This window comes from Miniopterus schreibersii, assembly GCF_964146895.1.
Source record: "Miniopterus schreibersii genome assembly, chromosome: Y".
In the NCBI taxonomy this organism is placed as follows: Eukaryota; Metazoa; Chordata; class Mammalia; order Chiroptera; family Miniopteridae; genus Miniopterus; species Miniopterus schreibersii.
This window is the reverse complement of record NC_138120.1, coordinates 7148820-7175837: the sequence shown is the minus strand read 5'-3', so window position 1 is coordinate 7175837 and position 27018 is coordinate 7148820. Positions and strand designations below refer to the sequence as shown.

General features: G+C 40.3%; 1 protein-coding gene across 1 annotated transcript in view; it reads right to left on the bottom strand.

The window, feature by feature from the left end:
- Positions 1-381: 381 nt before the first annotated feature.
- Positions 382-27018, bottom strand: part of LOC308552000 (putative helicase senataxin) — a gene marked incomplete at both ends in the record, with an annotated part of 51728 nt that continues 25091 nt past the window's right edge. Inside the window, 15 exons of the mRNA XM_081126941.1 lie at positions 382-1125; positions 3663-3750; positions 4673-4771; positions 5813-5977; positions 7468-7560; positions 8157-8341; positions 10456-10563; positions 11367-11516; positions 13206-13277; positions 14372-14487; positions 14678-14779; positions 19571-19721; positions 20226-20393; positions 21256-21488; positions 23353-23526. Coding sequence (XP_080983067.1) covers positions 382-1125; positions 3663-3750; positions 4673-4771; positions 5813-5977; positions 7468-7560; positions 8157-8341; positions 10456-10563; positions 11367-11516; positions 13206-13277; positions 14372-14487; positions 14678-14779; positions 19571-19721; positions 20226-20393; positions 21256-21488; positions 23353-23526 — 2648 coding nt within the window. The remainder of the gene's footprint in view (positions 1126-3662; positions 3751-4672; positions 4772-5812; positions 5978-7467; positions 7561-8156; positions 8342-10455; positions 10564-11366; positions 11517-13205; positions 13278-14371; positions 14488-14677; positions 14780-19570; positions 19722-20225; positions 20394-21255; positions 21489-23352; positions 23527-27018) is intronic.

The following is a 27018-nucleotide window of genomic DNA, read 5'->3' as shown; positions in this document are numbered from 1 at the left end:
TTAACATTTTAAGCAGGAGGAAGAAAAGCTATCTACTGGATGAAATTTTAAAAGGATTTTGCTATTTGCTATACAAATATACATTTCAACTTCCACAATACTCACTCCAGTCTAACCTAACATTTTCTAGAAGAACAAGAGATCAACATTTCAAGCCCATCTTCAAGGGCATTATTACTAATACACAAAAACCCTCTGAGAGTTTCTGCAACTGAAAAAAAAGTAGTGAAGATAAGCAACAGATTAGGGTTCAGACACATTTTCCTTGTTCTCCAACAGCACACAAACTCCTTTAAGAAACAAAACATTTATCTAGATAGTCCTATTAGCTGGCCACCTAAGTTTGCCATAACACTGTGGCCAGCAGCACGTCACCTGGCTTTAGTATCGCTTTCTTCTCTTTGCACTGCTGTCTTCCTCCTCTGGTCTCCTGTTGTCCCAGCCATAGGTCCTCTTGGTGTGAAGGCTCACACAGCTAAGCATCTCCTGGTTCCTGTCACTGAACACCCTGGTTTTTCTCTGGTGGCTGTGCTCCCCTTCCTGGTCACAGGTCCTTTTATTTGTGGAGTCAGAACTGGCAGCAGGAGGTTCACAGGACACACGAGGTCTGTGGCTGCTCCCTGCGGCCCTGGACAGCTCCATAGTGCCACTTAGAGCCTGAGGATTTACAGGGAAGCTGCGCTCTCTTGAGGGAGGGGTTGCTCCAGGATGACAGGGTCTCCAGAGCTCTGGATCCCTTAGGCAGTTCCCTTTGGCTTCATGGCTCATGCCCATCCTCCTGAGCAGTCGTGGGTCCCGAAGTTGGTCCTTAACAGGAAGCTGGTCCTTTGTACCAGCAGCTTCCTTAGAATCTGAGGGTCTGTGATAAAGGGAAGCAGCAAGCAACATCCTGACCAGTTCACTGTCCAGCCTGCTGCTGGGCAAGCCACCCTGGGGGCTAGAGCCCTCTGAAGCAGCAGCAGCAGCAGCAGCAGCAGCAGCAGGAGGGTGGGTCAGGCTTCGCTGCAGTATGGGCTTGAGCTTCAGGATCTTCCTGGCTTCGTGTTTATAGTTATTGTCGCAGGTTTTAATGATGGCACCACGCCTCTGTGCATCCTGAATCAGGTGGTTCCAATGCTGATTGTCCTTGAAACCAAGAGAAGAGAGAAGCAGTTACACCCTGACAAACATAAGCCTAGGAAACAGGAGGACCCCACTTCATTTCTGAACAAATAAAGAAGTAGACTTTCACAAACTGATTCTCCAGAACCCGTTACTTCTTAGAGAAGACTGAGGAAAAGAAGTCCGCGTACAGACCAACAGCCCATTAGAAGTCATCAGTGTGAGCAAGAATGCCAGCCATTCACCCCGGTGGCTTCTACTGCATGGAGAGCAAGGTATGCTGGACAAGAGACGGAAGGAGCTATTTACATTTTGGATAATTAAAAAAAAATAGAGTGAAAACTTCAGGTTGTACCAGCCATGTTTTGATTTGTTTTTAAAAATGTATCTTGATTTCAGAGAGAGGAAGGGAAAGGAGGAGAGAAAAACATCAATGATGAGAGCTGTCATTGATCGGCTACCTCCTGTATGTCCCCGACTGAGGATTGGGCCCACAACCTGGGCATGTACCCTGACTGGGAATCAAACTGCTGAGCCACACTTGGCTGGGCTGTACTCAGCAGCTGCACATGACCAGCACTCAGTGAACTGGACAGTGTAGACAGAGCCTTTCTATCATCCCAGGAAGTGCCCTGACTGCTGATCTGGTCCTGCCTGCCTCTTGCAAGGCTAATGACACTTGCAGCAGGAAGGCTTGGCTTCAGATAGCCCTACCTAACTTCTGAGTGCTTGTGACTGTTCTAGAAAAAGCACCATAGCTTTCATCAAATTCCCAAAGGCCTCCAAAACTCCAAAGGGCTACACCATCTTAATCCAAGGATGGAAGTCATGCCACTTTCTGTCACTTTACCAGAGGAGACAAGGTTAGAAAAGCACATCTAATGCATGAAAGCCCACATAACTTCAAGTCTCTTTCCTCTCCTCCCTTTGGTATTTTCCTCAGCAGTAAACTGCTCCTGCATAACCTTCAGAACTTGGGCTCCTTACGAAGAAGAAAAAGTAGCATGAGGAGAAAAACAGACAAAGGCTGACGGAAGAGGAGGCATGGCTGCCCTGGGACCATGTGGACGTCAAGAATCCATGGCCAATGTGACTCAGAGTATAGTCTCATGTAGCAAAAGGTCACAGGTTTGATTGTCTGTCAGGGCACATACCCAGGTTTCAGGTTAGATCCCCAGTTGGGGAGCATATGGGAGGAAACAATTAGATATTTCTCTCTCACATCATTTTTTTCTATTTCTCCCTTTCTCTGTCTCTTTCCCTTCCTCTCTAAAATCAATAAAAACATAACGTCATGTGAGGATTTTAAAAAAGTGCCTTTTATTCTTAGGAAACATTAGATTCATAGGAATTTGCAAAATACAGCAGAGCAGTTCCACGTGCCCTTCAGTTTACCCAAATAGTTGTTGAAGACAAATCTTTAAATGTCCAATATATCTAAATTTATGTGGCAGAGAAGCAAAACAGTGAAATTAACAGAAAGGTTTCTAATTATAAGAACATATTACCCCACTCAATTTTATCCCAATGAACAGAAGTTCATTTTTTAAAAAAAATATATCTTTATTGATTGCAGAGAGAGGAAAGGAGAGGGAGAGAGAGAGACAGAAACATCAATGATGAGAGAGTCATTGATTGAGCCCACAACCTGGGCATGTGCCCTGACCAGGAATCGAACCCTGATCGCCTGGATCCTAGGTTGATGTTCAACTGCTGAGCCAGGCCCAGCCGGGCACAGAAGTTCAATTTTAAAGAGCAGAAGGAGTAACAGTGACCTCTATTCCACTGCATGCACTAAATGTCAATGTTTTATAATACATTACAAAGCCTTTAGCAGTACTTGAGGTACACAACTACAAAAATCCAAGAGGACACAAAACAGATGCTGAAGATACAGCTGGTAAGAGTACAATGAGAAAGACTATGTTTGAGTGCTCTCTGGTGGCACTAACCAAAATGGGGAAATCTCTCCTAAGATAACGCCATGACTTTGTTAAAGAAATGAGGAGAACTGAAAGTTGTCGCCCCTACAGCAAATAAGCTTTAGCTGGCTGTGCTAACACCAAGTGAAGACAGACATTTGTCTCCCAAATGAACCTGCTTGCTGGCCCTTTTGGAGCAGCACCTGCACTCCTGTCCTGCAACCCCACTGGTCTGATCTCAGAGCTTAGACAGAGGACAGCTGAGCACACTCTCTCACAAGCTCTCACTGTGGTGTTCAACTGGCCAACAACCACATTTAGTAGTTCCAATACTTCACAAGTACAATTCACACATCATCTAACAACCCTAGGATATAGATATAATTTTTTAAAGGTCATCTTGAGAGGACACTGGATACCTGGGCCTCGGGCTGAGGCAGAGAGTAGTCTCCGTGTATGACAGCAACAGGAAGAAGCTGCTGGGGGACACAGAACTTGGGCAAAAGCCTCATTCTCTCATGTCTCCATGTATCCTCCAAACCGTTTCCATGTTGATGGAAAATAAAAACTAATTCTCAACCCTCTATCAGTAATGAAGGGTAAACTTCTGAGTTCTCTAGTCACCAAGAATGTACCTACCACTAGGGTCCTCAGATGTCCAAGGATGAAGAGGCTGTATTTGGCTCGTGTAATGGTGATGTTCAAACTCTGCAAACTCGCCAGAGATCTAGGCAAAAAAAAAAAAAAAAAAATTTACTTTTCTCCAGAGGGACCTAGGTATCAGTGTGGATGAGATACAGGCCATATTTTAGATGATTTTTTGTGGGCTCTTACTTTTGAAAGCCACAGGGCACTTGGCAAAGAAGCAATTCACCTTGAAAACAGCAAAAAAAAATCCAGTGCTTTCTTTCAAAGGGATACATCTGTTAACAACTGTCTATTTTGACTTGAATGAGGTACTGGAAATTTCAACAGTTATGATTTCTAAAGACATTCTAAAACTATGACACTAGACAGATTATTCTTAAATCTGAGATTACTAAAATACTGTAGAACTAGTGCATAAATACACATACATCAGGTCAGAAAGAGCTCAGAAATAATGGAACTGCTACAAAGTAAAGCTGAAATTTCAGATAAGCTGCAAAAGAATAAGCTTTTTACAAAATGGTCCGGAGAGAACTGTCCTCCATTTGCATATGCAGACTATCTTTAGGCAGGGGCAGAGAGAACTTAAATTACTATTTTCTTTAAGAACAATTAAAACATTTTCGATTTGTAAATTTCATCTGCTACTCACGAGAAGAAAAAAATCTCAAGCCCTGAAACTCGGGGGTTTTCTGTCACCCACTCTATATACCCACTATAGTGCCCAGAACATCTCTGGTAAGTAAACTGACTGTAGTTATGGTTAATAAACTTGGCAAAAGCAGAAAACAGAGAGATGAGGAAAAACCAAGTATGACACTTCTGTGGGAGAGCAGCAGGCCCCTGCAAAATACACTTGACCCAATGACTTATTTCATACTTATTAAGTAAAAGAACAGATTCACACTGTGTCATGGATTAACATACAAGGTATCAAAAGAAGCAGACCCAACAGTGGGTCAATTTCACAATTTAAAAACTCAATATTGACAGTTACTCACCCGACTGAGCCTTTCATGGCATTTGCTCTGACACATGTGACAATAATAGTGTCTTTCTGACGACCCTGAAATGCATCCACAGTATCCACTTCTGCTGGCCTATTTTACAAAACAGAAGAGTTTACTGGAAAAAGATAACTATTAAACATACATATTCGTAGAGTAGTATTTTTCAGAAACTTCCATGGTGTCTGTACTTACAAAAATATAACTTTCATAACTTAAAAGTCTCCATTGTAAAGTATACCATTCAGTGGTTTTTAAGTACATTCACTATGTTGTGCAGCCATCGCCACTAATTTCACAGCATTTCCATCACCCAAGAGAGGAACTCTGTCACAATTTTCCCTCCTCCACAGACCCTGGCCACCATACATACATTTCCCATCTCTTCAGATTCTTCTACACTGCACATTCCACAGCAATGGAATCAGAACATACAACTTTTGCGTCTGGCTTCTCTCACTCAGTGTGTTTTCAAGGCTCATCTACACTACAGTGTGGGCCAGTGCTTGCTTTCTTTTATGACTACATATTTGATTGTACACATGGACGAAAATTTATCCATTTACAAAATCTGGTCCTGAGTTCTTTGTTGTAAAGTGTTTGATTACTAACTCCATCTTTTTACTTTTAATAGGTCTGTTAAAATTTTCTGTTTTCTAGAGTCGATTTTGGTAGTTTGTGTGTTTCTAGGTTAAGACACTTTTGAGTCACTGAATTTCCAATATTTAATCTTTAATTTTACTGTTAAGGGAAAAAAGAGACAAAAACACTATCCTTTCCCTATACATAAAGACACTAAAAGGGTTAAACCATTTATTCAGTGACAATGTGACTTCCTGTTTTCTCCCCAGAATTAGAATTCAGACTGACAGTCATGGAACCAAAGGGAAAGGCATGGGGGAGCTGCTCCATCAGCTTCACTGTAGGTCTCCCATGGTGATCAGCATCCAACAGCAGGAGGCTCTAACCACAGGGCTGCAAGCACGCCCACCCTGACCCAGAGAGTCCTCTGCAAGACTGACCATCATGGTCCAAAACCACTCACTACAAAGTTTCCTTTCCTCCTTTCTGTCTAGCCCCCTTCTTAATTCAACAGAGAAACTGGAAATATCTGTAAAAATACAGATGCCTCACCTTTTTCCTCCAAATTCTTTGTCCAATGCCTTCTGAATCATCATCTTCTGAGCCTTGTAATAGGTTATTATGCCAGTGTTTCGGAAAGTAATGTCTCTTCTTATGTCCTTAAGAAGTTTAATCAATTCTATGGCCACTTTTACTTCTTGAACATTTACATATGAGCTAAAAAAGATGGAAAAAAACACATCAAAACTAACAGCAGTCTGACTGCTGACTTAAGTTCCACTTTTTTTCCACTACAACAAAGGGAGATAGGTAAGTCTCATCACTGCTCAGTCAGCAGTGACTGAGAGGTTGTTCCACTGACCCTTAATATCGTACATGTGAATAAATCCAAAAATAACTGCCTAGTGAAACCAAGTTGTAAGACAGAAAAAGAGTTCAAAGTCAATTGAGGTTTAGGCACTAATTTCTTAAACATCTATTGAAACAGGAATAGTAAAAGAACAAAAGTATAATAAAGGAGATAACAAAGAGCCAATGTTAAAGATTTGCTATCTTACAGACACTGAGAAAATGCTTCAGGTATATTATCTAATTCCCCACCACTGGCCATGCCAATTAATCACAGAAACATAATCAAAGGGAGGGCATCACATGGATTTGTGGTGATGAGGCCCCTGAAGATGAACGACATGGGGTCCTACAGTGGCCCAGTCCTCAAGTGTCTTCCTCGCTGGACTCACCTTACACTCCCAACTCATCCCACAAACAGCACACACTCCCTCCATCCTACAACAGATGCAGTATTACAGTGGCACTAGGGGACACTGCATAAAACATCTATCCTTGAGGCTGCCTTTCTCTCTCACTTCAAGAACTTATAGACAACCCAGTTAGCTATCTCTTCCATCCTTGAAACCTTTATTCTGCTTGGTTACCTCAAACATTCCTCTTCTCTGCTTGTGACCTTCCATCACCATAATGCATATGGGGCTCAACCTTCAGTCCTCTGTTCCATTCCACAATCCCTCCAGCATTGCAAGCTCCAGCTGACTGCTTCTCTGTATCCCTAACTTCTCTGCTTATGACTAATACCCAGACCTGACCAAGGACACTGTCGCAAGACACAGGTGGGTGTGTATTTCCCCTAACTTCATGTACAGGTGGTGTCTGCATCTGTGCTAACAAAGGCAGCCCTCAGACTATGACTCCTCTACTCTCTCACAAGAAGCCATGGCCCCTCCAGGCATATTCTTATTAGTGACCACCACTGTTGTCACAGACTACCTGAATAATCTAATACACATAATGTACTGCCACCCTCTGTCTCACACCCATAAGTCAGCTGAATCTATAATGATCCTTCACAACACTTAACTGGCATAATTAATGACATCTGGTTGATGTCTGTCTTCCTTATTAGGCCACAATAACCTTGCTCAGACTGTGACCTTGGCATGGATCCACTCAAGTGCCTACCATGCTAAGTAATACAATCCCTGTTATACACTTAAGAATTAAAAGTCTGAAATATATAAAGATATTAGTAACTTATTTTTAAAAAGGAAAAGCTATCAACAACCTGGCTAAATAAAAATGATCATGCAGTGACATTAGAGAGATGTGTATGGACAGTGTTTTGAATATAAATATGAAGAAAACTACTCTAAAAATTCTGGGACCCCCTCTGGGGAGTAGAGAGAACGTACTCATTATCCCGTCTTTCTGAGCCGTCCCTGACATCAAACACGAGGTAGGGCTGAAATGGCCAGTCTGATGAACACCGAGTGGTCTCAGTCCCTCTACAAGAAAGCAGCCACCATTCAGGACACAAGTCAAGTTATATGAAGAACTTTAAATTAGTATTACCATTTTCCTTGTAGGGTAGGAAGCTGGGGCAAATAAGGGAACAAGAAGGACCTTCTTTTATTGAAATGTGCTTTAGTGAAAGGTACAAGACAAATTTTATTTCTATTCTAGTGCTAGGGGAATGAACTATGTAATTAAAGCATAACAATTGCAACTGGAAAATTACTCATAATGAAGTAAAAAAAAAAAAAAAGCAAACCATTTCATACTATTTACAGTATGACTTTTTAGTTTAAAAAAAATTTTTAAAAGATATGCATAGTACAAGGACCAAAAGAAGATGTATCAAAATACATCTTCTATACAGTAACTATTTCTGGGTGGTATAAATATTGGTGGTTCTCCTAGCTTTTTTTTCCTTATCCTCATTTGCTGCAATCAACATGACTTTTATAATTAGAGAAAGTTATTAAACCTTTGATTTATGCTTTCTATGACAAGATTGAAGAACACAGTAAACTAGCTCTTCATCATAAGCAGCTAACCCTACAAAAAAAAAAACAGCCACCAAGTTATGAGTGAAGCTCACCTGTTGTTCTTCAGGCTCTTGTTGTAAATGTAATTGGAAGGGAAGAGACAGATGTCGGGGTGCATCCTATACTGGACAGTCAGCTGCAACACAGGCAGCCTGCTGCTCACGTTCTGCTCCACATTCTCCTCCAGCAGTTTGCAGAAGCGGGCCATCATCGACTGCTCATAGCCATACTCCTGTGCCTTCAGGAAGGGGGAAAATAAAGCAGTAATCTTTGAAGAACCACCTGTACCTTCCCCACTGTTATAAAAAACCACTGCACCCTAATATGTACATGACAGGGTTTAGGGTCATTACCAACAAGCAGAGTCAGAAAAATATGTTTCTGAGCCTGGCCCTTGAAAATCCATGGAACTTAGGAATACAAGCTCAGGTCTCTGCTCCTCATTAACAAAATCCACATTCTGCTATGAAAGGATATGATCTTGTGCATGAGCACACTGAAGCTATTCTGATGCTAACAGAGGTCACCTGACTCAGTGATGAAAGAAAATAACACATTTTAACAATTATTTCTGGGTTATGCTCTCAGTAAACAGATATATCCAATGTCACTGTAAACAAGCCCTTTTAAAATCTAATTGTTTCACACATCCTTCCAATATGTACTTAGCAGTCTCAGTAGTCTCCGAGTTGAGGAGGAAACAGATAACTGACTTAACTAAAGTGATTTCATATACCCAACTAATGGATTACAACCTGCAGTCTGAAAAGCAGTCACCTAACTGACAAATGAAAATTACTGTTGAATATTTTATCATGGTTGTACCTTGGAAGATACTGTTCAATATTAGCATCATACCAATATTTGATAAGCATTTTATCGAATAGCCTAGAAGCAAAATATGCTTTGAAAAATGTATTAAGATGGGGAACTCTTCATGAGTAGTGGTGAGGATATGCGGCACTGAAGCTGTATGTGCAGTTTGAATATACCTGTTTCACAGACTGTGAGAGTGGAGAAAAAAGGCATTACTTCTAAATAACAGATTATTTGTATGTGTGAATTTAAATACGTTTGTGTAACTAAATATTAGTAGACATCTGACAATTTCATTTACATATAACCCTAAAGTTTATTCATTCAAATTAGATGAAACCTCATTTGGAATCTTCTCTCTCTGGGGAAAAAGAAAAAGGACTTATATAAGGTAACACACTTACTTACAGAAAAAAGCCACGTCCATCCTACAAAATGACAAAGATTTGTATACTCTGACAGAGAAGGATATTTCTCAACTATTTACTGACTGGAAAGAAACCAACTTGGCACAAAATGCTTCTGCCACCTTTAAGAGGCCAACCCTATGTACACATGTACACAAACCTGACAACCACCTGACACCCCTACTTCAGTAATTTTTGTGTCTGTCCCCACTCGGATGAGGGCAGGGCTTTTAATCTGTTTCCTTCACCGTCATAACCTACCACCTAAAACAGTGCCTGAATTAGTCTGACACTAGACTGAAAAAGTGTATCAATGAACATACAAATGACCAGAGATCTGTTAAAATACTGAACTGTGCTACAAAGAGGTTGAGGAACCAAATTGATTTTTCTCATTTTTGCTATTTTTAATCAATCACCAAACTGGGCAGTCAAGTTGAGGCCCATCAACACCCCCTTTCATTTCATACCGCAGCCCTCCAACAAATTCAACCAATACAACATTAAAACATTTAATTTACATTTCAAAACCATGGTCTAGAGCCATTCAGATGACCCCAAACATCTAATTGGGCCAGGCTTACACTTTCAGGAGCTAGCTTTAATGAGAAAAGAAGCAAAGCAGGGTCAATCAGAGCACAGGTGCCTATCTCCCACCAGCAGAGCTCACAGTCCCCTTCTGTCACCATCACCTTCCCTTCCTGTATGTGTGAGGGCCATAGGATACAGAATTTTAAAACTGGAAATGTCCTCTAACTAAATCAGTAGGTTGGGATTCTCTTTGTTTTTAAAGTTTTTCTTTTATTACTGTTCTAGTGTATCTACATTACTAAAATAAATCATATCTGGCACTTAAAACAGCTGAACACTGCCTATCCTAAAGAAAAAAACCCACTGCACATGGAGTAGGGTCTTTCTAGTCTCCGGTCTCTGATAGGGCTCCTGTCAAACACACAAGCACAATAACAAACAAAGGGACATTTTCAGATGCTTTGATAAAGACTCAAATGGTGATACTCTTTTCCCAGCCTTTCCAAATAAGAGATGATGATCCAACAAAGACCCCCACCCACCCCTGCCAAAATTCCAAAAAGCCCCTTCCATTTTAAATTGATGGGAGGAAACTCACCAAGGAGATGGTTGTGGGAGGGAGCTGCTTCGGGTCCCCTACAAGGATGAGCTTGTTGCAGCGGTGGATAAGGGGAGTCAGGGTGTCAACCTCACAAGCCTGCCCAGCCTGAGTAACAAAGTAAAGAGTGGAGAAATCAGCTTAATTATCTTTGGTTTTTATGTATCCATGTGCCCTTTACCTACCTCAGAAAAGCTCTAACCCTAACCATTCAGAAATGAGCCACACTTTCTCCTTCTGCACCAAATATCAAAAACAAGGATTTTCTTTAGAGAAACAAACAACAAAACAGTCACACAAAAAGTCACGTTTTGTAGTCAGTCACCACTCAGGTGTCACTGACACTTGGGAGCCAGCCATGCCTGTGTTCTTTGTTCCTGCCGGAACTACATGTTTGTGCGTCCCTGCCTCATCTCACTTTCTTCCATGTTCCTTAGCTGACCTTTCAGCTGTAAGACCTGGAAGCTTCTTCCACTGGATGCACTTCATCACACCCACCTCTGCATGTTCTCACTGGGGACTATGGACCTTGGACTTCCTACAATGATTCTCTGTATCTCATTTTCAACCCTTTTGTCTTCTAGCTCTACATCTGGCAAACAGTAGGTTTGCTCAATAAATCCGAATAAATGTATGCTCAATAAAATGAACTAAGAAAATGGTGTGGCTCAGAGCTGTCCCAAGTTATATTAAAAATGCTGCAAAAGGTAAATGGAGCTATTCCAAGCAGCTCAGACGGTCCTTGGGAGGGACTCTGTAACAACCAGGCATCCTTACAAGTAAAACCCCAGTGCTGGAAGAACAGTTTTGACTGTGAGGAGTCATTAGCAGTACATTTCAACATGAAAAAAGACACATGTAATGTCAGGTAAAATCAGATGAGAGGACTACAGGGCTGACTGCTCACTGACCTCGTCAATAATGACACAACTGAAGGGGACACCTCCTTGCCCCCGGAAAGCAGACTCCAGCAGCAAACCGCCACTGGTGCTCAGGGTGCAGCAGATTATGTGGGACTCCAAGATGATGATGCTCTGGGTCTTCTGTGGGCGTCCTTGAACCTGGGACAACAAACAAAGGTCCATTACCATTCAGATGTATATAAATCCTAGGCTATGGTAGGCCTAATTCTACTATAAAACACACACCTTTATTATGTGATAGAATAATATTTAGTAAATATAAGGGGAGAACCTCAATCTAGAACAACATCAGAAACATTCAAGATAATTAGAAACAACCAGGAAGAACACTGCTTTGCAGTACAGTCTAAGCTTAGAATCAGATTCAAGTATACAAAGAAAAAATTATCCAGGGTTTGATTTGGGGAAAGTAGATTGCAAGTCTTATATAGCCAGATGTAGGTGGGCAGGTCAGAATATGCAGAGATTAAATGATTCTACCAAGTTGTGAAGCAATTATCTGAGTAAAACGGAGGTCAGAACTAGGCTTGAATGTATGTTTTCCTGTTTGTTTTTAAGTACATAACACTATTCTTCCTTTTATAAAGGTTAGTACCAACAAAAACACCTGCTGCCAAAACTAACAAGCATTCTACTTTCAGTTAGAACACAATCATAGTCTCCCTCCGTAATGTAACATAAGCTCATTCTTGAACAATGCAGGGGTTCAGGGCACTGACCACTGCACAGCTGAAAATCCTAGTGTGACTTAAGTCTGCCCTCCACATACATGAATCCATAACCTCAGATCAAAGATGTAACTGTCCTGTGGTGGAACCAAGCAGTTTGAATGACACCTCTCACTGCACACCATGTAGGGTTTGAAGTCATAAACTAATATCTCATCAGTGTCAGTCAGCCTGGGCCTACTCTTAAAAAGAAGGGTGATTCATCCCTGAGCAATGGTGATTCATCCCTGAGTAGGACATATAGTCAACCTGGGCTCTGAGGCTCGAACATGAGCTTAGAACAAAAGGTGGCAAAAGTGGCTCTCCAGGGCTCACACGCTGACGCGCCATCGCCCATCTTCACTCAGGCAAGTGCAGCAGCTACAAAGCAATGTGACCAGTAGCCAAAACCATACTACTGGCAAACATGAACTTCATCCTTCAATTTCAGAAGACTGAGTTTGGCTCAGTTTAAAACTTTAATGAAAAGTTTCCACCTAATTTTTAATTTAAATAAATAAATTGCTAATGAAACATGCATTAAATTAAACTGTATTTATGTAGCCACGAAGGGAAGGCTAACAATACATTCAAGAGAAAGATCTCGTCAAAAATAGTGATAACACTATGGCTTGATATTTTTCCCCTCTCCTTGACCCCAAAAGAAATGCCGTGTTGTTTGAGGAAATGCAATACGGGGTTACTACTGTTATGTACTTGAATCCAGACATGTTATTTACTTCTTTTAATAGCAAAACACCCACAAACTTATTTTTATTAACATTTCATCTGGTTATAAATATCCCAGTTGATTTTGCAGTTAAAGGGAGGCAGAGTAGAGCACCTAACAAGAGGGTTTTTTTAATACCCACACCTAGAAAAGGAAAGATACGCTATAATCACTTATTTTTAGAAAACTCAGGTGGTGATTTCATTATCAGGCTAAAGGAACAAAAGTAAATATACATGTAATTACACCATCTCCATTTTTGTATTTGTTTGAAATTTCTCAAAAACATTTTTAAATGCAACTGATAAAAGCCCAGAGGTTGTCTGAACTATGTCATAATTAAAAAAAGAAAAAGAAAAACCAGGGAAATGATGTAAGTAAACTACTCACCTCTTTAATTATAGAAGCAAGTTCCTGCCTTTCTTTTGAAACTTGGGCAATTTTCTTATCTAATTCTTGCCTCTGGAAAAATTAGAATGCCATCATGAAAATTAAATAAGCATTTTAAAATGCTTTCCAATAGACTGCTTCACTTCAGAACTGAGCGCCTACACCTTATGACAACACTCAATCATCCCGTTTGTTTTCTATTTGACAGTGAAGTCCTGACACTCTACATCACTGCACTTCTGGAGTTTAGCTCAGCTACTCCAGGGTATTGCCGCCTCCTACCCATTCTGTTTGGCCAAGCAGACTGCATACCTTAAACTGACACTAGCCCCTTCACACAAGCACATACCCTAGGTAGTAGCCCAGTAACAGCAAATGTAAGATCCTGATAGGATTTTTCCAACAGCCACTGAGATCAAGTTTCCCCTGCCCTCCAGCACATTCCCATGAACTCCTTAAATCAGGTATTTTGGCTTGAACTGACCAACCCCGCCTTAGCCCAGGAACCCCAAAGCTCTCCACCCACAGGTCCTAATAAAGGCATGAGTCCCAGGTCCTGCATCTGTCTGCACTCTGTCCTGACATCCATATGGCCCCTCAGGGTGTGCCACGGTACTTCTTCTGGGACCTGTAATAAATTTCTCTATTGCAATTTCTCTGTCTACTGAGCTCACCACCTACAATCCTGCACTTCAAGTAGCAGCAACTGTTAATCTGATATAAATTCTTAACCCTATGTAATATTCTACTGGGTCTAGTACATGGCACTAATGCTACTTCTGAGCATCCCAACCCTTGGGTCACCATTCCTTCACTCATTTCCAGGTGGTTCAAATGAGGTGATCAGTCACACCTTCATCACTTCTAGTCAGTGAAGGGCATGTAATGCAGGCTAGTCAATTCTGGCACCACTCCCTTAAAAACAGGGACTAGACCTGCCTCCACACCCAGGAACTAATCTGAGTTCTTCCTTGGAACTGATGCACAGATAATGGCAGGGAGGCCTTTTCTACCTGTGGGTTTTCTAAGCTGGGGTGGAATACCACTTTTATATACATTCTTATCAACAAATTATGCTATTCCACAGTGAAAAATGGCATCAAATACTCATAACCTATTTTGTGCACCTATGATTTACTAAAAACAATCAAGAAATGTTCAGATACCTGTATTTCCCTCCCACCTCGGCATAAAGCACGCTGGCGGGAAAGTTCATCTAGTTGATGGTCTAGATATTCCTTTCTTCTATGCATCTCCTGAACATAAGAAGGTAAGTCTTTTTCTAAAAAAAATAAAAATAAGGAATTTTATGCCAATTCTCACACACACATATGCATAATGAGAAAAAAAAAAGCACTAGTTTCTCAAACCATACTATCTCTTGGGTCTCCCATTACCTTAAATGCTGAAGCCATTGTCTACTGTACAAAAAGAACCAGCTAACATTAGTATAAACCATATTCAGTACTTACTCATTCTGTGGTTAACTTGGTTATCCAAACTGAATTTTAGGACCTCATTATTAATAGACTTTTCTGGACCCAGACGTACTAAATTGATATCTCCACAGTTTCCTGTTGATAAAAACCACACTTAAGAGATTAAGGAGCTTTGTCCATTATATGTATTTCTAAGCAAATGCATTAACCGCCAGAGGACAGAGCTAATATGAACTATCAGTTAACTAGATAAATGGAACTCCACTAGAGCTTCATACACATTGTTTCACAGATTTTCCATAACACCCTATAAAACAGGCACTTAACCATTTCTACCCAATAAAAGCTAGTGAGGTTGTATATAAATACTACATTACAGAGCTGAGAATCTATTACATTAATATGTCAAATTATTTTTTTTTTAGAACATTTGATGATAAAACATATTTGGGAAATGATAAATTGAGATAAAACCAATTCTTAACCACACGGTGTTTCAAAAATATACAAGGATACATAGAGTTCAGTAATATACATTACTACATATGTGAATTTCTAAACAGAATCTTATTTTACCATCAACCCTTTTCTGTAGAACACTCAGAACAAAGCTTTGAAACTACTACACATCACATTCTACTCCACCAGAAACACCTAGAAGTGCCCCAAATATTATCGCACACATCCTTTAAACTCCAGGTGGGTTCATAAGAAGGTCAGGCAAGTTCTAGGGTCAAAAACAAAGAGAAAGCTGAAAACCAGAGTTAAAAGCTCCACACTGCTTTGACTCCTGAAGGGGAAGGCTGCTCACTGTCTCAGTGCTTAGGTGTTTTTAAATTTACATTTAATAAAATGCAAAGATTAAAAATCTTTAGTTCTACAGTTTGATAAGCGTCTACACTGGCAAAACTTACCATTCCAACCAAGATGCAGAAGTCTTACAATGCAGGCTTGGCTTTAAAGCCTGCTAAAATGCAAACAGGCCTGAAAGAGGTGGTGGTATGAAGTGAAAGTGCCCTGGTCCTGGCTCAGCTGGGAAAAATTATCTTCTGGGACTTGCCAGCCAGGCCCATGCCACATGTGAATTTGAGACTAAATGTACAATACAGGGAATGAAAACGGTGACCCTCAGAAATACAGTTGAGATTTTTTAAATTAGAATTTTGAAAGAAACATCTTTATACCAATATATTTGAAAAACTAAAATGAAGTAAAAATTTTTCTTGAAAACGTGAATTAGCAATACTCAAATCTAGAAAATTTGAATAGATCTGTAACAATTAAAGACATTTAGATTGTAGATAAAAACTTATCCCTCACTCAAAAATAGAAAAAAACAACACACACACACACACACAAAATCTACAAGGAAGAGATATTCCGTCTTAGGCAAAACATTCCAAACAATAAAAAAATCCTCTGACTTCAATACCAAAACCAGGAAAAAATATGACTAAGAAAAACTGCAGGCTGGCCTCGCTTATAGGTAGTAATTTAAAAAATCCTAAATAAAACATTACCAATCCAGGCATGTGTTAAAAAATAGTAATACATATTTGCCAAGGATGAATCTGATAAGGGGCTAATTTCCAAAGTGTACAAAGAACTCACAGCACTCAGCAAGAGGAAGACAACCCAATTAAGAAATGGGCAAAGGACTTAAATAGACACTTCTCCAAAGAGGACATACAGATGGCCAAGAGACACATGAGAAAATGCTCAACGTCGCTAATCATCAGAGATACAAATTAAAACCACAATGAGGTATCACATCACACCTGTCAGAATGGCTGCCATCAACAAATCAACAAACAGCATGTGCTGGCGAGGGTGTGGAGAAAGGGGAGCCCTAGTACACTGCAGGTGGGAATGCAGACTGGTGCAGCCACTATGGAGGTTCCTCAAAAAATTAAAAACGGAGCTGCCGTTCGACCCAGTGATTCCACTCCTAGGAATGTATCCTAAGAATTCTGAAACATTCATCAGAAAGGACATATGTACCCCGATGTTCATTGCAGCACAGTTTACCAATGGCTAAGATCTGGAAACAGCCCAAGTGCCCATCAGTAGATGAGTGGATAAAAAAGCTGTGGGACATTTACACCATGGAATACTACTCAGCTGTAAAGAAGAAGAATCTCGTACCCTTTGGGACAATATGGATGGACCCGGAGAATATTATGCTAAGTGAAATAAGCCAGGCAGGGAAAGACAAATATCACATGATCTCACTTATACGTGGAATCTAAAGAACTTAATAAACTGATGAACAGAATAGATTCAATGACATGGAAGCATAGATGAGACTGATGAATGTCAGAGGGATGGAGGAGGGCGGGTGGGTGGAGGGGGAGAGAGTAACCAAAGAATTTATGTGCATATATACACAACCCAAGGACATGGACAATGTTGGGGAGAGGGACTGGGGAGGGGGAAGGAACGGGGTGGAACGGGTCATTGGGGAGAAAAAGGGACATCTGTAATATTTTAAACAATAATAAAACTTAAAAAAAAATAGTCATACACAACCAAGTTGGCTTTATTCTAGGAATCAAAGCTAATTTATATTAGAAAAACATTGTTATTTACCACAGAAATAGATTAAAGCAGAAAAACTTCACTACCATTTCAATGAATGCCAAAAAACATTCCAAAAATGCACACAATCAAATTCAACACCCATTCATGACAAAAACGCTAATGAGAAGGAAAATTCATTAACCTGATAAAGGGTATATAAACCAAAACACAGCAATAAACTCATACTTAAGGGCATGGCATCATTTCCTTAAAGGATACCCGGGACCATGGGAAGTAGTGAAAAGAAGTGAGAATGAAATACTGAAAAAGCTATTTTCTAAGAAAAAATAGTATTGCATGGTCAGCACACACTAGGACAATGCTCACCTACCTGGCTGGAAAAAGCCAGCTAGAACTGTACCCAGCATGTTGCCTGGGTACAGCTCTGGGCCAGGTATACTGTTACAACCACTTTCAAGGAGAATCTGGCACTGTCTAGAAAACTGAAGATACACAAATCCTGCAACCAAGGATTTCTTCTTCTAGGTACACATGCAGTGGAAGAATGACCTTGAATATCTGACCTGTCAGCAATGAAAGAAGTTTACAAGATTATTTACCCCCCAACCTGTCCTCTGATCTTTTCTGTTTTTTTTTACCTGGATTAACAACACTGGTTCTGGTCTCCCTTAACTGTTTTCACAACCCACTCATGGTCACAAGTCACAGATGAAAAGCACTGCCATAGAAAGCTGTACCGGAGACACAAGTAAACACCCAGAGCTGTTTTTCAGTTCAGGGAATTCCCTCTAGCTGTATCTTCACTGGCTGTAAACATTCCTATACTGTAAGAAAGCATACAGGAATGTCCACTGCAATAAAGTTTGAAATAACAAAAAAAATGGAAGAAAACCTAAATGTCTATCAACCAATAATGAATGCCCTGTGCACCCTACAATAAAATAACTTGTAGCAGTTGATATGAGTGACTGTGCTGATAAATGGTAATATATATAAAATCATAAACCTCACAAACACATGGTGGCAGGGACAGTGGCAAATGAACAATGTAAGTTCTACAAGCCAATGAATTCTATTTGCAGGTAACACATATGTGGTAAAAGAAAAATGTGTGTGTTCCCTCAGGACAAAGATGGCACGCCCCAGCTTCTCTGATATCTGGATATAGCCATATGAGTAGGTTCTGGCCCAAAGGAAGTGAGCAGAGGTGCTCCTGGCAGTGTTTAGGAACTTTCATGAAAACAATGGTAGTGTGTTGCTTTTGTCCCTCCTTCATCTTTACCCCAGGGCACTTGATGCTGGAAGTGATTGCTGGAGTTGGAACAGCCATCTATGACCACGAGGCACACAAAGGAATGCAGCCATACAAAGCAGAGAAGGACAGAGGGAACCTGGTCTCTGAGACTCATACCAGTGCCAGTCCTGAGGTGCCAATCTCTGGCCTTCTGAATAAGAAAGGAAGAAACTTTTATCATACTTAAACTACTGTATTTGTAGTTGCTCTTATCTGTGGCCATATCTAATCCTACCTGATAAAAGGTACTGTCAGTTAACTCAAGAAAAACAAAACTTGGTCAGGAAAGACAAGACTATGAGTTTGAGAAAACAGCTGAACCATAACCACTCAAGGTGTACGAAAATGAGGGCCAAGCAGACAGGAGTTACCTGACATCTGCACTCAGGCATCCTTGATCATATGTGCTGAGTTCTTCACCAACATCAACTGTGCTGAACATTACCCTGGGGCACTCTACATACCTGCTCCTCAATTTCTCCTCCTTCAGCATGGAGACAGGTTTTAATACTCCACTCATCTGAGCGTGCACCAGGCATTGGGATGCCACAGGGATGGAATCACTCATCCTAGCCTTCTGGAAGTGTACTGTGTACCAGCCATCGTAACTCCATTCCAGCTGTCCTGAACGAACTGGCCTCTGGAATCTCTGGCTTCTGGCATCCCCTCCCCTCATACCTAACCTGGCTAACTTCTACAGGCTTCTCTGGTTTCATCTTAAACACTACTTCTAGAAGTCTTCCCCAGCCCTCACATGACTGAGCCAAAGGTCACTCAAAGGTGCCTAAGTACCACATTTAACTCCTCCTCCAGAGCTCACAGCTTGTCCTCTAACTGCCCATGCTTCCACCCACTTCTTCCTGAGACTGTCTTCTGGGGGTTTCACAGCTGAAACCTCACCACTCAGCACAGGGCCCAGCACAGAGAACATGCCGGTAATATTTGCTGAAACAGTCACTAAGGAAGCAGGGGCCACATCCCCATGGACAAGTCATCACCAAAATTGGCCTGCTCTTTGTCATTTGGAGTTGCCCACACTAAACACTGAAAACAAAACAAAAACAAATGAACAGTCCACATAAGTAACATACCCAAAGGATTCTTCTTGTCTTTACACTTTTCTTTAAATTCAATGATGATTTTTTTCATCAGCTCATCCACAGCTGAGTTGGAAGGTGCACACACAAGCACGCGGTTCTGCTTGATCTTGGCATTGGCGTTTTCATTGAAGAGCCCCCTCCTCTGGTTGCACAATTCACCAGATGTACCAGACAAACAAGCAAAAAATATTGATGAGCTCTATTATATTGTTTTATCCTTTTCTCTACTTCCATGAATGTTTGAAAGTTCCCCCAGAAAGTTAACAGTACATAAAAGCATCTGTATCTTACACTATTAGTAAAATTATTCTAGCATAGAATCTTATCCAAACCTCTTTATGCCTTCCATTAATATTCACTTATTTCACTCAGTATTCACTCCAGCCAAGATGTTGCCCAGGAAGACACTCAAGACAGTGCCCTGGCATATGTGACCTATAATAAAGCCAGAAGACGACCTCTGGGCTTTAGGATTAGTTTTATCCAAGACAGCACTTTCTGCCCTTTTGACTTCTTAGAACCTTTCTCCCTCCACTCTCCTGTCTCTCATAAAGCTTTACACAGTATCAAGAAAACACACAGAAGTGAAGAGGCGAACACTGGTTAACTCATGGTGAGAAGGCACCATGCCCTCAGCCATCTCTACCTCAGTCAGCAGGCGGTACAGGAGGCCAACAATGGTTTTTGATTTCCCTGTTCCAGGTGGCCCATGAATCAGACAGATCTTGGCAACTGCTGGGGAGTGTTTCACCATGGCATACGCAGTTTCTATCGCTTTCTTCTGGTCTTCATTGAAATCTCTTAAGTAGGAAGTCTACACAAAATGACAGGAGTGAGAATGATAGGACAAGATCCTAAAGCGACTCACCCTTAACCTAAAACCACTTTCACTACTGGAAAGAAAGATACTTAGTGTCTGCAGGCTTCAGCCCACTGACAAACACAAGTGTATTTTTATTTGTGATTCTGATATAAAGATGATGATAAACTGTTATGTACTTCATGGCTATTTCTTCTTTGGTTCTTCCCACTAATTTAGTCAATTCTCTCCTCAGACAGTAAAAACAAATGATACAGTGGAAAGAACATGAATTTGGGGCCATATCTGTGTCTAAACCTCATTTCACTCACAAACTAGGTCTCTTCAAACTCCTAACCTCTCTTGGCTCCAGCCTTTGTCATCAATTATGTCTGGGATTCCTTAAAGGTGAGAACTGAGATGACACACATGAAAGCCCTGGCACACATCAGGGGTTCAAAAATAGTACCTCCCTTTAGCCTTTCTCCGTGTTAATTTCCTGGAACTTATATGAAGCTCTTCCAGTGAGGTAAGTATTCACAAGAAATGACATCTTCATACTTGCAATACCACCACTCAACTCTCCTAAGCTTGAATCTTAATCACCTGACATTAGGTAGGATGCTCCCCCAGCACCTCAATGCTGCTCTTTAAGCACAATTCCCACTCTTTACAGCACTAAAACCTACTTCTGAGGCCAGCAACCACCCATATACTGTGAAACATTAACAACAACTATGCCCTGAATGGCACCCCTGTACACAGTGCACACACTACTGTCAACAAGCAGGAATGTGAAGATATATGTAACACGATGCTCTCACATCCTGATGCAAAACTTTCTGACTTTTGCTGTTACCATATAATCATCACTCACAATTTTCTCAGATGTTGTAGTCAGAAGATCTTTTGTACAGAAGTCCATGGGGTTTGGATTCAGAATAGCTCTGGCCAGCTGGTTTCGACTACTCAATAAAGACATGGCTTTCAAAGTCCTTTGTGTAGTTACTAGAGAACTGATTACAACACATTTCACCATTTCATTTAAGTTGACTGGCAAATTTCCTTGAGTCTGAATGGAAAGGGAACACTCATATTTCCCATTACGCACTAGTATCAAGAAAGAGAAAAAGCAATTTCAGTTAGCAGTGAAGAACAGTATCCAGTTTAAAAGGTTATTCAGAATTAGGTAATTTATAAGATATGTTTTTGTATGACATGTTATATAAATAATTCACTGAATAATATTTCTTGAATGCCTCCTAAGAAGCAGGCAATGTTTCTATCTTCAAGAGGCTTCTTTTTTAGCAGAGACAGGTAGACAACCAAACAAACGTGTCAGATGGTGATAAGTGCTCTGAAAAAAGGGAAAAGGGAATGAAAATGTGCCAACAAGTGAGAGGCAGGAATCACTGTAGACAGGAGTCAGGGAAGGTCTTCCTGAATAGGTAGTAACTGAGAAGGGGCTTTCCAAAAGGCCACTCAGGATGCCACTGCAGTCATGCAGGTAAAAGTTAATGCAGGATGGAGTAGCAGAGATGGGGCCTAGGTTTGGGATACACTGCAAAGGAAGAGTCAAAAGCATTTGCTGATAGACTAGATGAGGGTGGAAGAGAAAGAGATCAAGGATGACTCTGCCCTGCTTACTGAGATGAAAAAAATTAAAGGAAGAGCAGATGTCAGGAAGAAAATCAAGTGTTTCTTTTTGGATGAGGTTTGAAATGTGATGTCTGGGGGCAGGATACATGAATTTGGAGAGTGAGACCTACCTTAGAAATATAAACTTGTTGAATGTAATCATTTGCATGACTCAGAAGCACATATATGCCCCTGCTATTGCTCTTCTACATGCATTCTACACAAATACTTGAGCTCTGCTCACATTGACAGTAAGCACGGCACACCAGTCATACTGTAGCCTGATTGTGAAATTTAAGGAGACTAGTTGCCATTTTCAAAATATGATGCAAAAAGGCACAGGAATAATGAAATTATGTTCTCACATTACCAAGAAACATCAATGCCAAAATGCAGCTTGGCCTAGAATAAAGAACGGGCACTTTGTGGCTGAACAAAAGGAGGCTGCAATTCTGGACTTACATTTACTGCTGAGGATGACTTTAGCTGTGGTACCTAACATTGCCGAGCCCCGGCTTCCTGACAGGAAGGGATAAAAAATTCTTACTACTTTGCAGGGCTTTGGGGAGGATAATAAATGTGACAGGAAGGATAAGACACACAGTAGGTGCTCATTAAATTCAGCTAACATTATGTCTGTTATACTACCTTAGGGAGTGAGGTCCCTACGGCCCAATGGACAGGGTGATGGAAACAGGAAATCCCTCAAGTTGCCTCACAATTAGTTATATGTTTAGCCACAAAGCCAAGGCTGAAATGCAATTCAAAATATAACAAACAGATGGCATACATGTTGTTTATTTCATAACACACAAGGACGAATATACAACAAGGAGAGGATATTACAAAAGGAAGTTTTAAATTTTAAGTCTAGAGTAATAAATACTAGACCTTTTCCAGGTGAGTCTAGAAAAAACTAAGAGGCCTCTGAATGTGAAGTAATCAACCTAGAGGTCCAATAAATGTATAGGTGACCCTTAAACAACAAAGGGGTTAGGGGTAGCCAAACCCCTCCTCACAGTCAAAAATTCACATATAACTTTTGACTCCCCCAAAACTTTACTGTTGACCAGAAGCCTCACCAATAACACAGTACATTAGTACATATTTTTAGTGTTACATGAATTTATACTAGAGAAAAAATAACATTATGAAAATAATAAGGAAGAGTATTTTTGAACAAAATATGCATATAAGTGGACCAGCACAGTTCAAACCCATGTTGTTCAAGGATCAACTGTAGAGAAAACACACAGCTGGTAAAAGACAACTTAGAGGGAGACTAAGATGAGCTCACACCTGGTGAATGCTCTTCAATGTCTCATCAGGTACTTACTGACTGAGGTGCGGCAAAACTTATGGACATAAGCACAGTGATATTCATGGGGAGCTTGGATAGCATTCCCTTCTATATCTCTCTTCTCTCCATTCATTTTCTCAGGAACCAAAAACACCAAATCATTCTCCTTTGGATGAAGCTGTTTAGGTAGTTCACATTCCTCAAGAAAAACTACAGAATAAGAAGCAAGCATTTATCTTAACAGAATTATTTTATTTTTCAAATTATAAGAGAAAGTTTATTTTAAAAGTTATAAAGCAAGTAGAAGCTAGCCAGCTGGGCTGCAAAGGCACAAGAAACAAGTTACAGAAACAAAAGGACCCCTGCAGCTTAGGGGAGAAAAGCTGCCTGGGGGAGAAGGGGAGACCACAAACATGCAGGCATGCTCCCCAAAGGGAAACCGCACAGAATTCTTTTGAATAAGGTTAAGCTACAGGACCCTAAACTCTGTGCAGTCTCAGCACATGGAGAGCACCAGTGATTCACAGACGCTTTAAAAGGGTAGTCTATAAATGTTGATTACACAATATCGTCAAATGTTTCTTAAAAACTGCAAAAAAGTCAAGGCAGATGAAAACATATATTCAGAAGTTGCTGATACATTACTTTCCTTAAAGTTTATTTTAGTTTTCAATCAAGAAATTTTCTCTTTTGTCCCCCACTTTCAAAATCCCAGGGGAAAACTCAGAAACAGATCCACGTACATATATGAATTTTGAGCCTATTGGAGATGTTCAAACAAGGGTCAAAGGACAGTTGTATACTAAATGGGGCTGGGAAATCAGCAAGCACCAGAATAGAAATGTTTGTTCCCAACTGCCAAATCCGGCAACAAGACACTGAATTCAAGCACAACATGCTGCTATATGAATAGAATGAACCACTAACCCAAAAAGATTTTAAAATGTGGCACACAAATATCTATTTGAATGCATCAGAGAGCAAGTAGAACAGTGAAGAATTACTCTGTTGAGAGCCAGAAAGTCAGCCCAGTATTTCCCTTAAAACTTTGAACTATTCAGGGAGTGGCAACCAAGAGGTCAAGCAGTACCTGGGATGACCTTGTTGGACTAAAATGACAACAGCTAGCCCAGCTCTCTCTGGAGCACACTCACGCCTTTCTTCTCCAGGTGTGAATCTTTACCTTTTCTCCCAAAGTTCTAAGAGTCCCCATGAGACTGCAATCCTGGGGAGCAGTGGGCAACAGAAGCTTGTCCTGAGCTAACCCATGTCTCCAAGGCCTCTTTTTTCTCTGACTTTCCAGTGAGCTCACAGCAGCCCCACCGTGGCTCACTTCTTCCCTACAAAGTTTCTAGGGAGTCAAAGCAGCTCCACACAGGCTCTCCTGTAGCTTCTTCTACCCTAAGTCCTTCCTTTGTTTCACTGTCCCCAAATTTAATAAATTGACTTTTAAAAATAAAAATTTAAATTAAAAAAAAGAACAGCTGGATCCCAGGGACTTGCCTGCATAGAGTGGGGTGCTGGTAGCCCTCCTGCTTCAGGTTGGGACCATGAAGGGTTACACCCAAGGGTGAAGCAGAAGTAAACCAGCCTTTTCCTGGGCAGCTTCAAGTCACCTGGGTACTTCAGAAAGACTCCATCCCTTAGACATATTATGGTAGTGTCCCCAAGAGCCTAGAAGAGGCCAGGGACAATCCCCTCTTTAAGAAGACAGTACCACACTAGTCCTCAAATGATTTTTATAAACAACTTTCCAAAGACAAGACCAACATATATCTGAGATAAGCAAGTCTGAAGAGAGAAGAAACACACAAACTGAGAGAATTAGTTAAAAAAAAAAAAAAGACTGTACAAGGGGCAAAATATGTTGCAACAGCATACGACATGGGATGGGGACCAACAGGTGTAGTCTTTTAGAGATTTTGCCTTATCTATGGAGACATTTAAAATATCTATCAAAACCACAGACTTTGATAAATCAAGGGTTAACACTGTAAGTTTTAACTACCAAAATATTAAAAGAGGAATAATTTCTAAAATAGATAAAATGAAAACTTGTTTAAAAATAGAAAAAAATTATAAAGATGTATTCAAAATAAAAGAGGGTAGTAAGTAAGCTTAATATTATAATTAGGTTCATTTGTTTATACAATGTTTTACATTTTACAGTTGGCTTTTTTATTCGCCTCTGCTGATTTAATGACTCAAAAGTCTCATATGCAGAAAGAAAGCTCTCAAAAACTAGCAGGGTTCTGTCTAAGTAGCGCGAAAACTAACATGAAGGAGCTAATCAATGATACTGGATTGGAACACAGTGTGTTCAGTCAGGGTATTTATAAGAAAATGACCTCTGAAAAGCTCGTTAGTCAACACCAGTGCTTGCAGGAAATTAACTCATTATTTTGAAAACTGGTCAAGAGTCAAGTACTCATTCTACTTTTCTTTATAAAGTATAACACTGAGTAAACAAATAACATGCAGAAATTTCTTTATAGAACCAGTCTAGCTAATAAATAAATGATCCAATAAAAATATCACCATTTTAAAAAAATATATCTTTATTCATTTCAGAGAGAGGAAAGGAGAGGGAAAGAGAGAGACAGAAACATCAATGATGAGAGTCACTGATTGAGCCTGCAACCCGGGCATGTGCCCTGACTGGGAATCGAACCCTGCTAGCCTGGATCCTAGGTCGATACTCAACTGCTGAGCCACACCCGGCCAGGCAAAAATATCACCATTTTGTATCCCTGAATAAATCAATGCCTTAAGCATAACAGCTATAAATATGACAAAAAGAGCAGAAACTAGGCAGCAGGCATCTCCTGATAAAGGAAAATACCACTGATGAAAGTTTTGCAAAAAATAGTAAGTCAAACCCCTATGTCCAACCATCAATTTACAGGAAATGCAGAGGGTAGAAAAACATACTGAACGCTATCTGGGGGTTGCAATCAGCAAAATACAGACATGAGTAACTTTATAGGATCAATGACCCAATTTATTCAACAAGTGAATTACAGAGGGAATGAGATGATTACTGTTAAAAAAAAGAAAAAAGAAAATGTATCAAACCAATGTCAATGACTGAACATAATTTGGATTTTAATTCAAACTGGTTGAAAAAATTAATTATGAGGAAACTGGAAACATGAACAGTGATCAGCTATCTGATATTACGAAACTATTAATATTTCAGCAACAAAATATTATTTTATTATGATTTTTAAGGTCCATATCTCTTAGAGATATTTACTGAAATAGTTACAAATGACAGGAAAAAAAATCTAAGCAAAGATAATCTGCTAAATTTCTCCATAAGGAACTATAAAACATACTGAAAATAAGCCTACAGAACTGATGATATATGCCTTATGCATTAGAAAATAAGTATTAGAAAGTATTGTCAATTCTTAATAATTTTTCACACTTTTTTCTGTAAAATTCACATGGGAATGCAAAGGGACACTAATAGCGAACACATTCTGAAGGCAAAACAGACAGGACTTACTAAATGGACATTAAAACTTATTATAGCCCAGCTAGTATGGCTCAGTGGGTTGAGCATTTTCCCATGCACCAAGGTCACTGGTTCAATTCCACGTCAGGACACATGGCCAGGTGGCAGGCTCAGTCCCCAGTAGGGGGCATGCAGGAGGCAGTGGATAGGTATTTCTCTCTCATTGAAGTTTCTATCTGTCC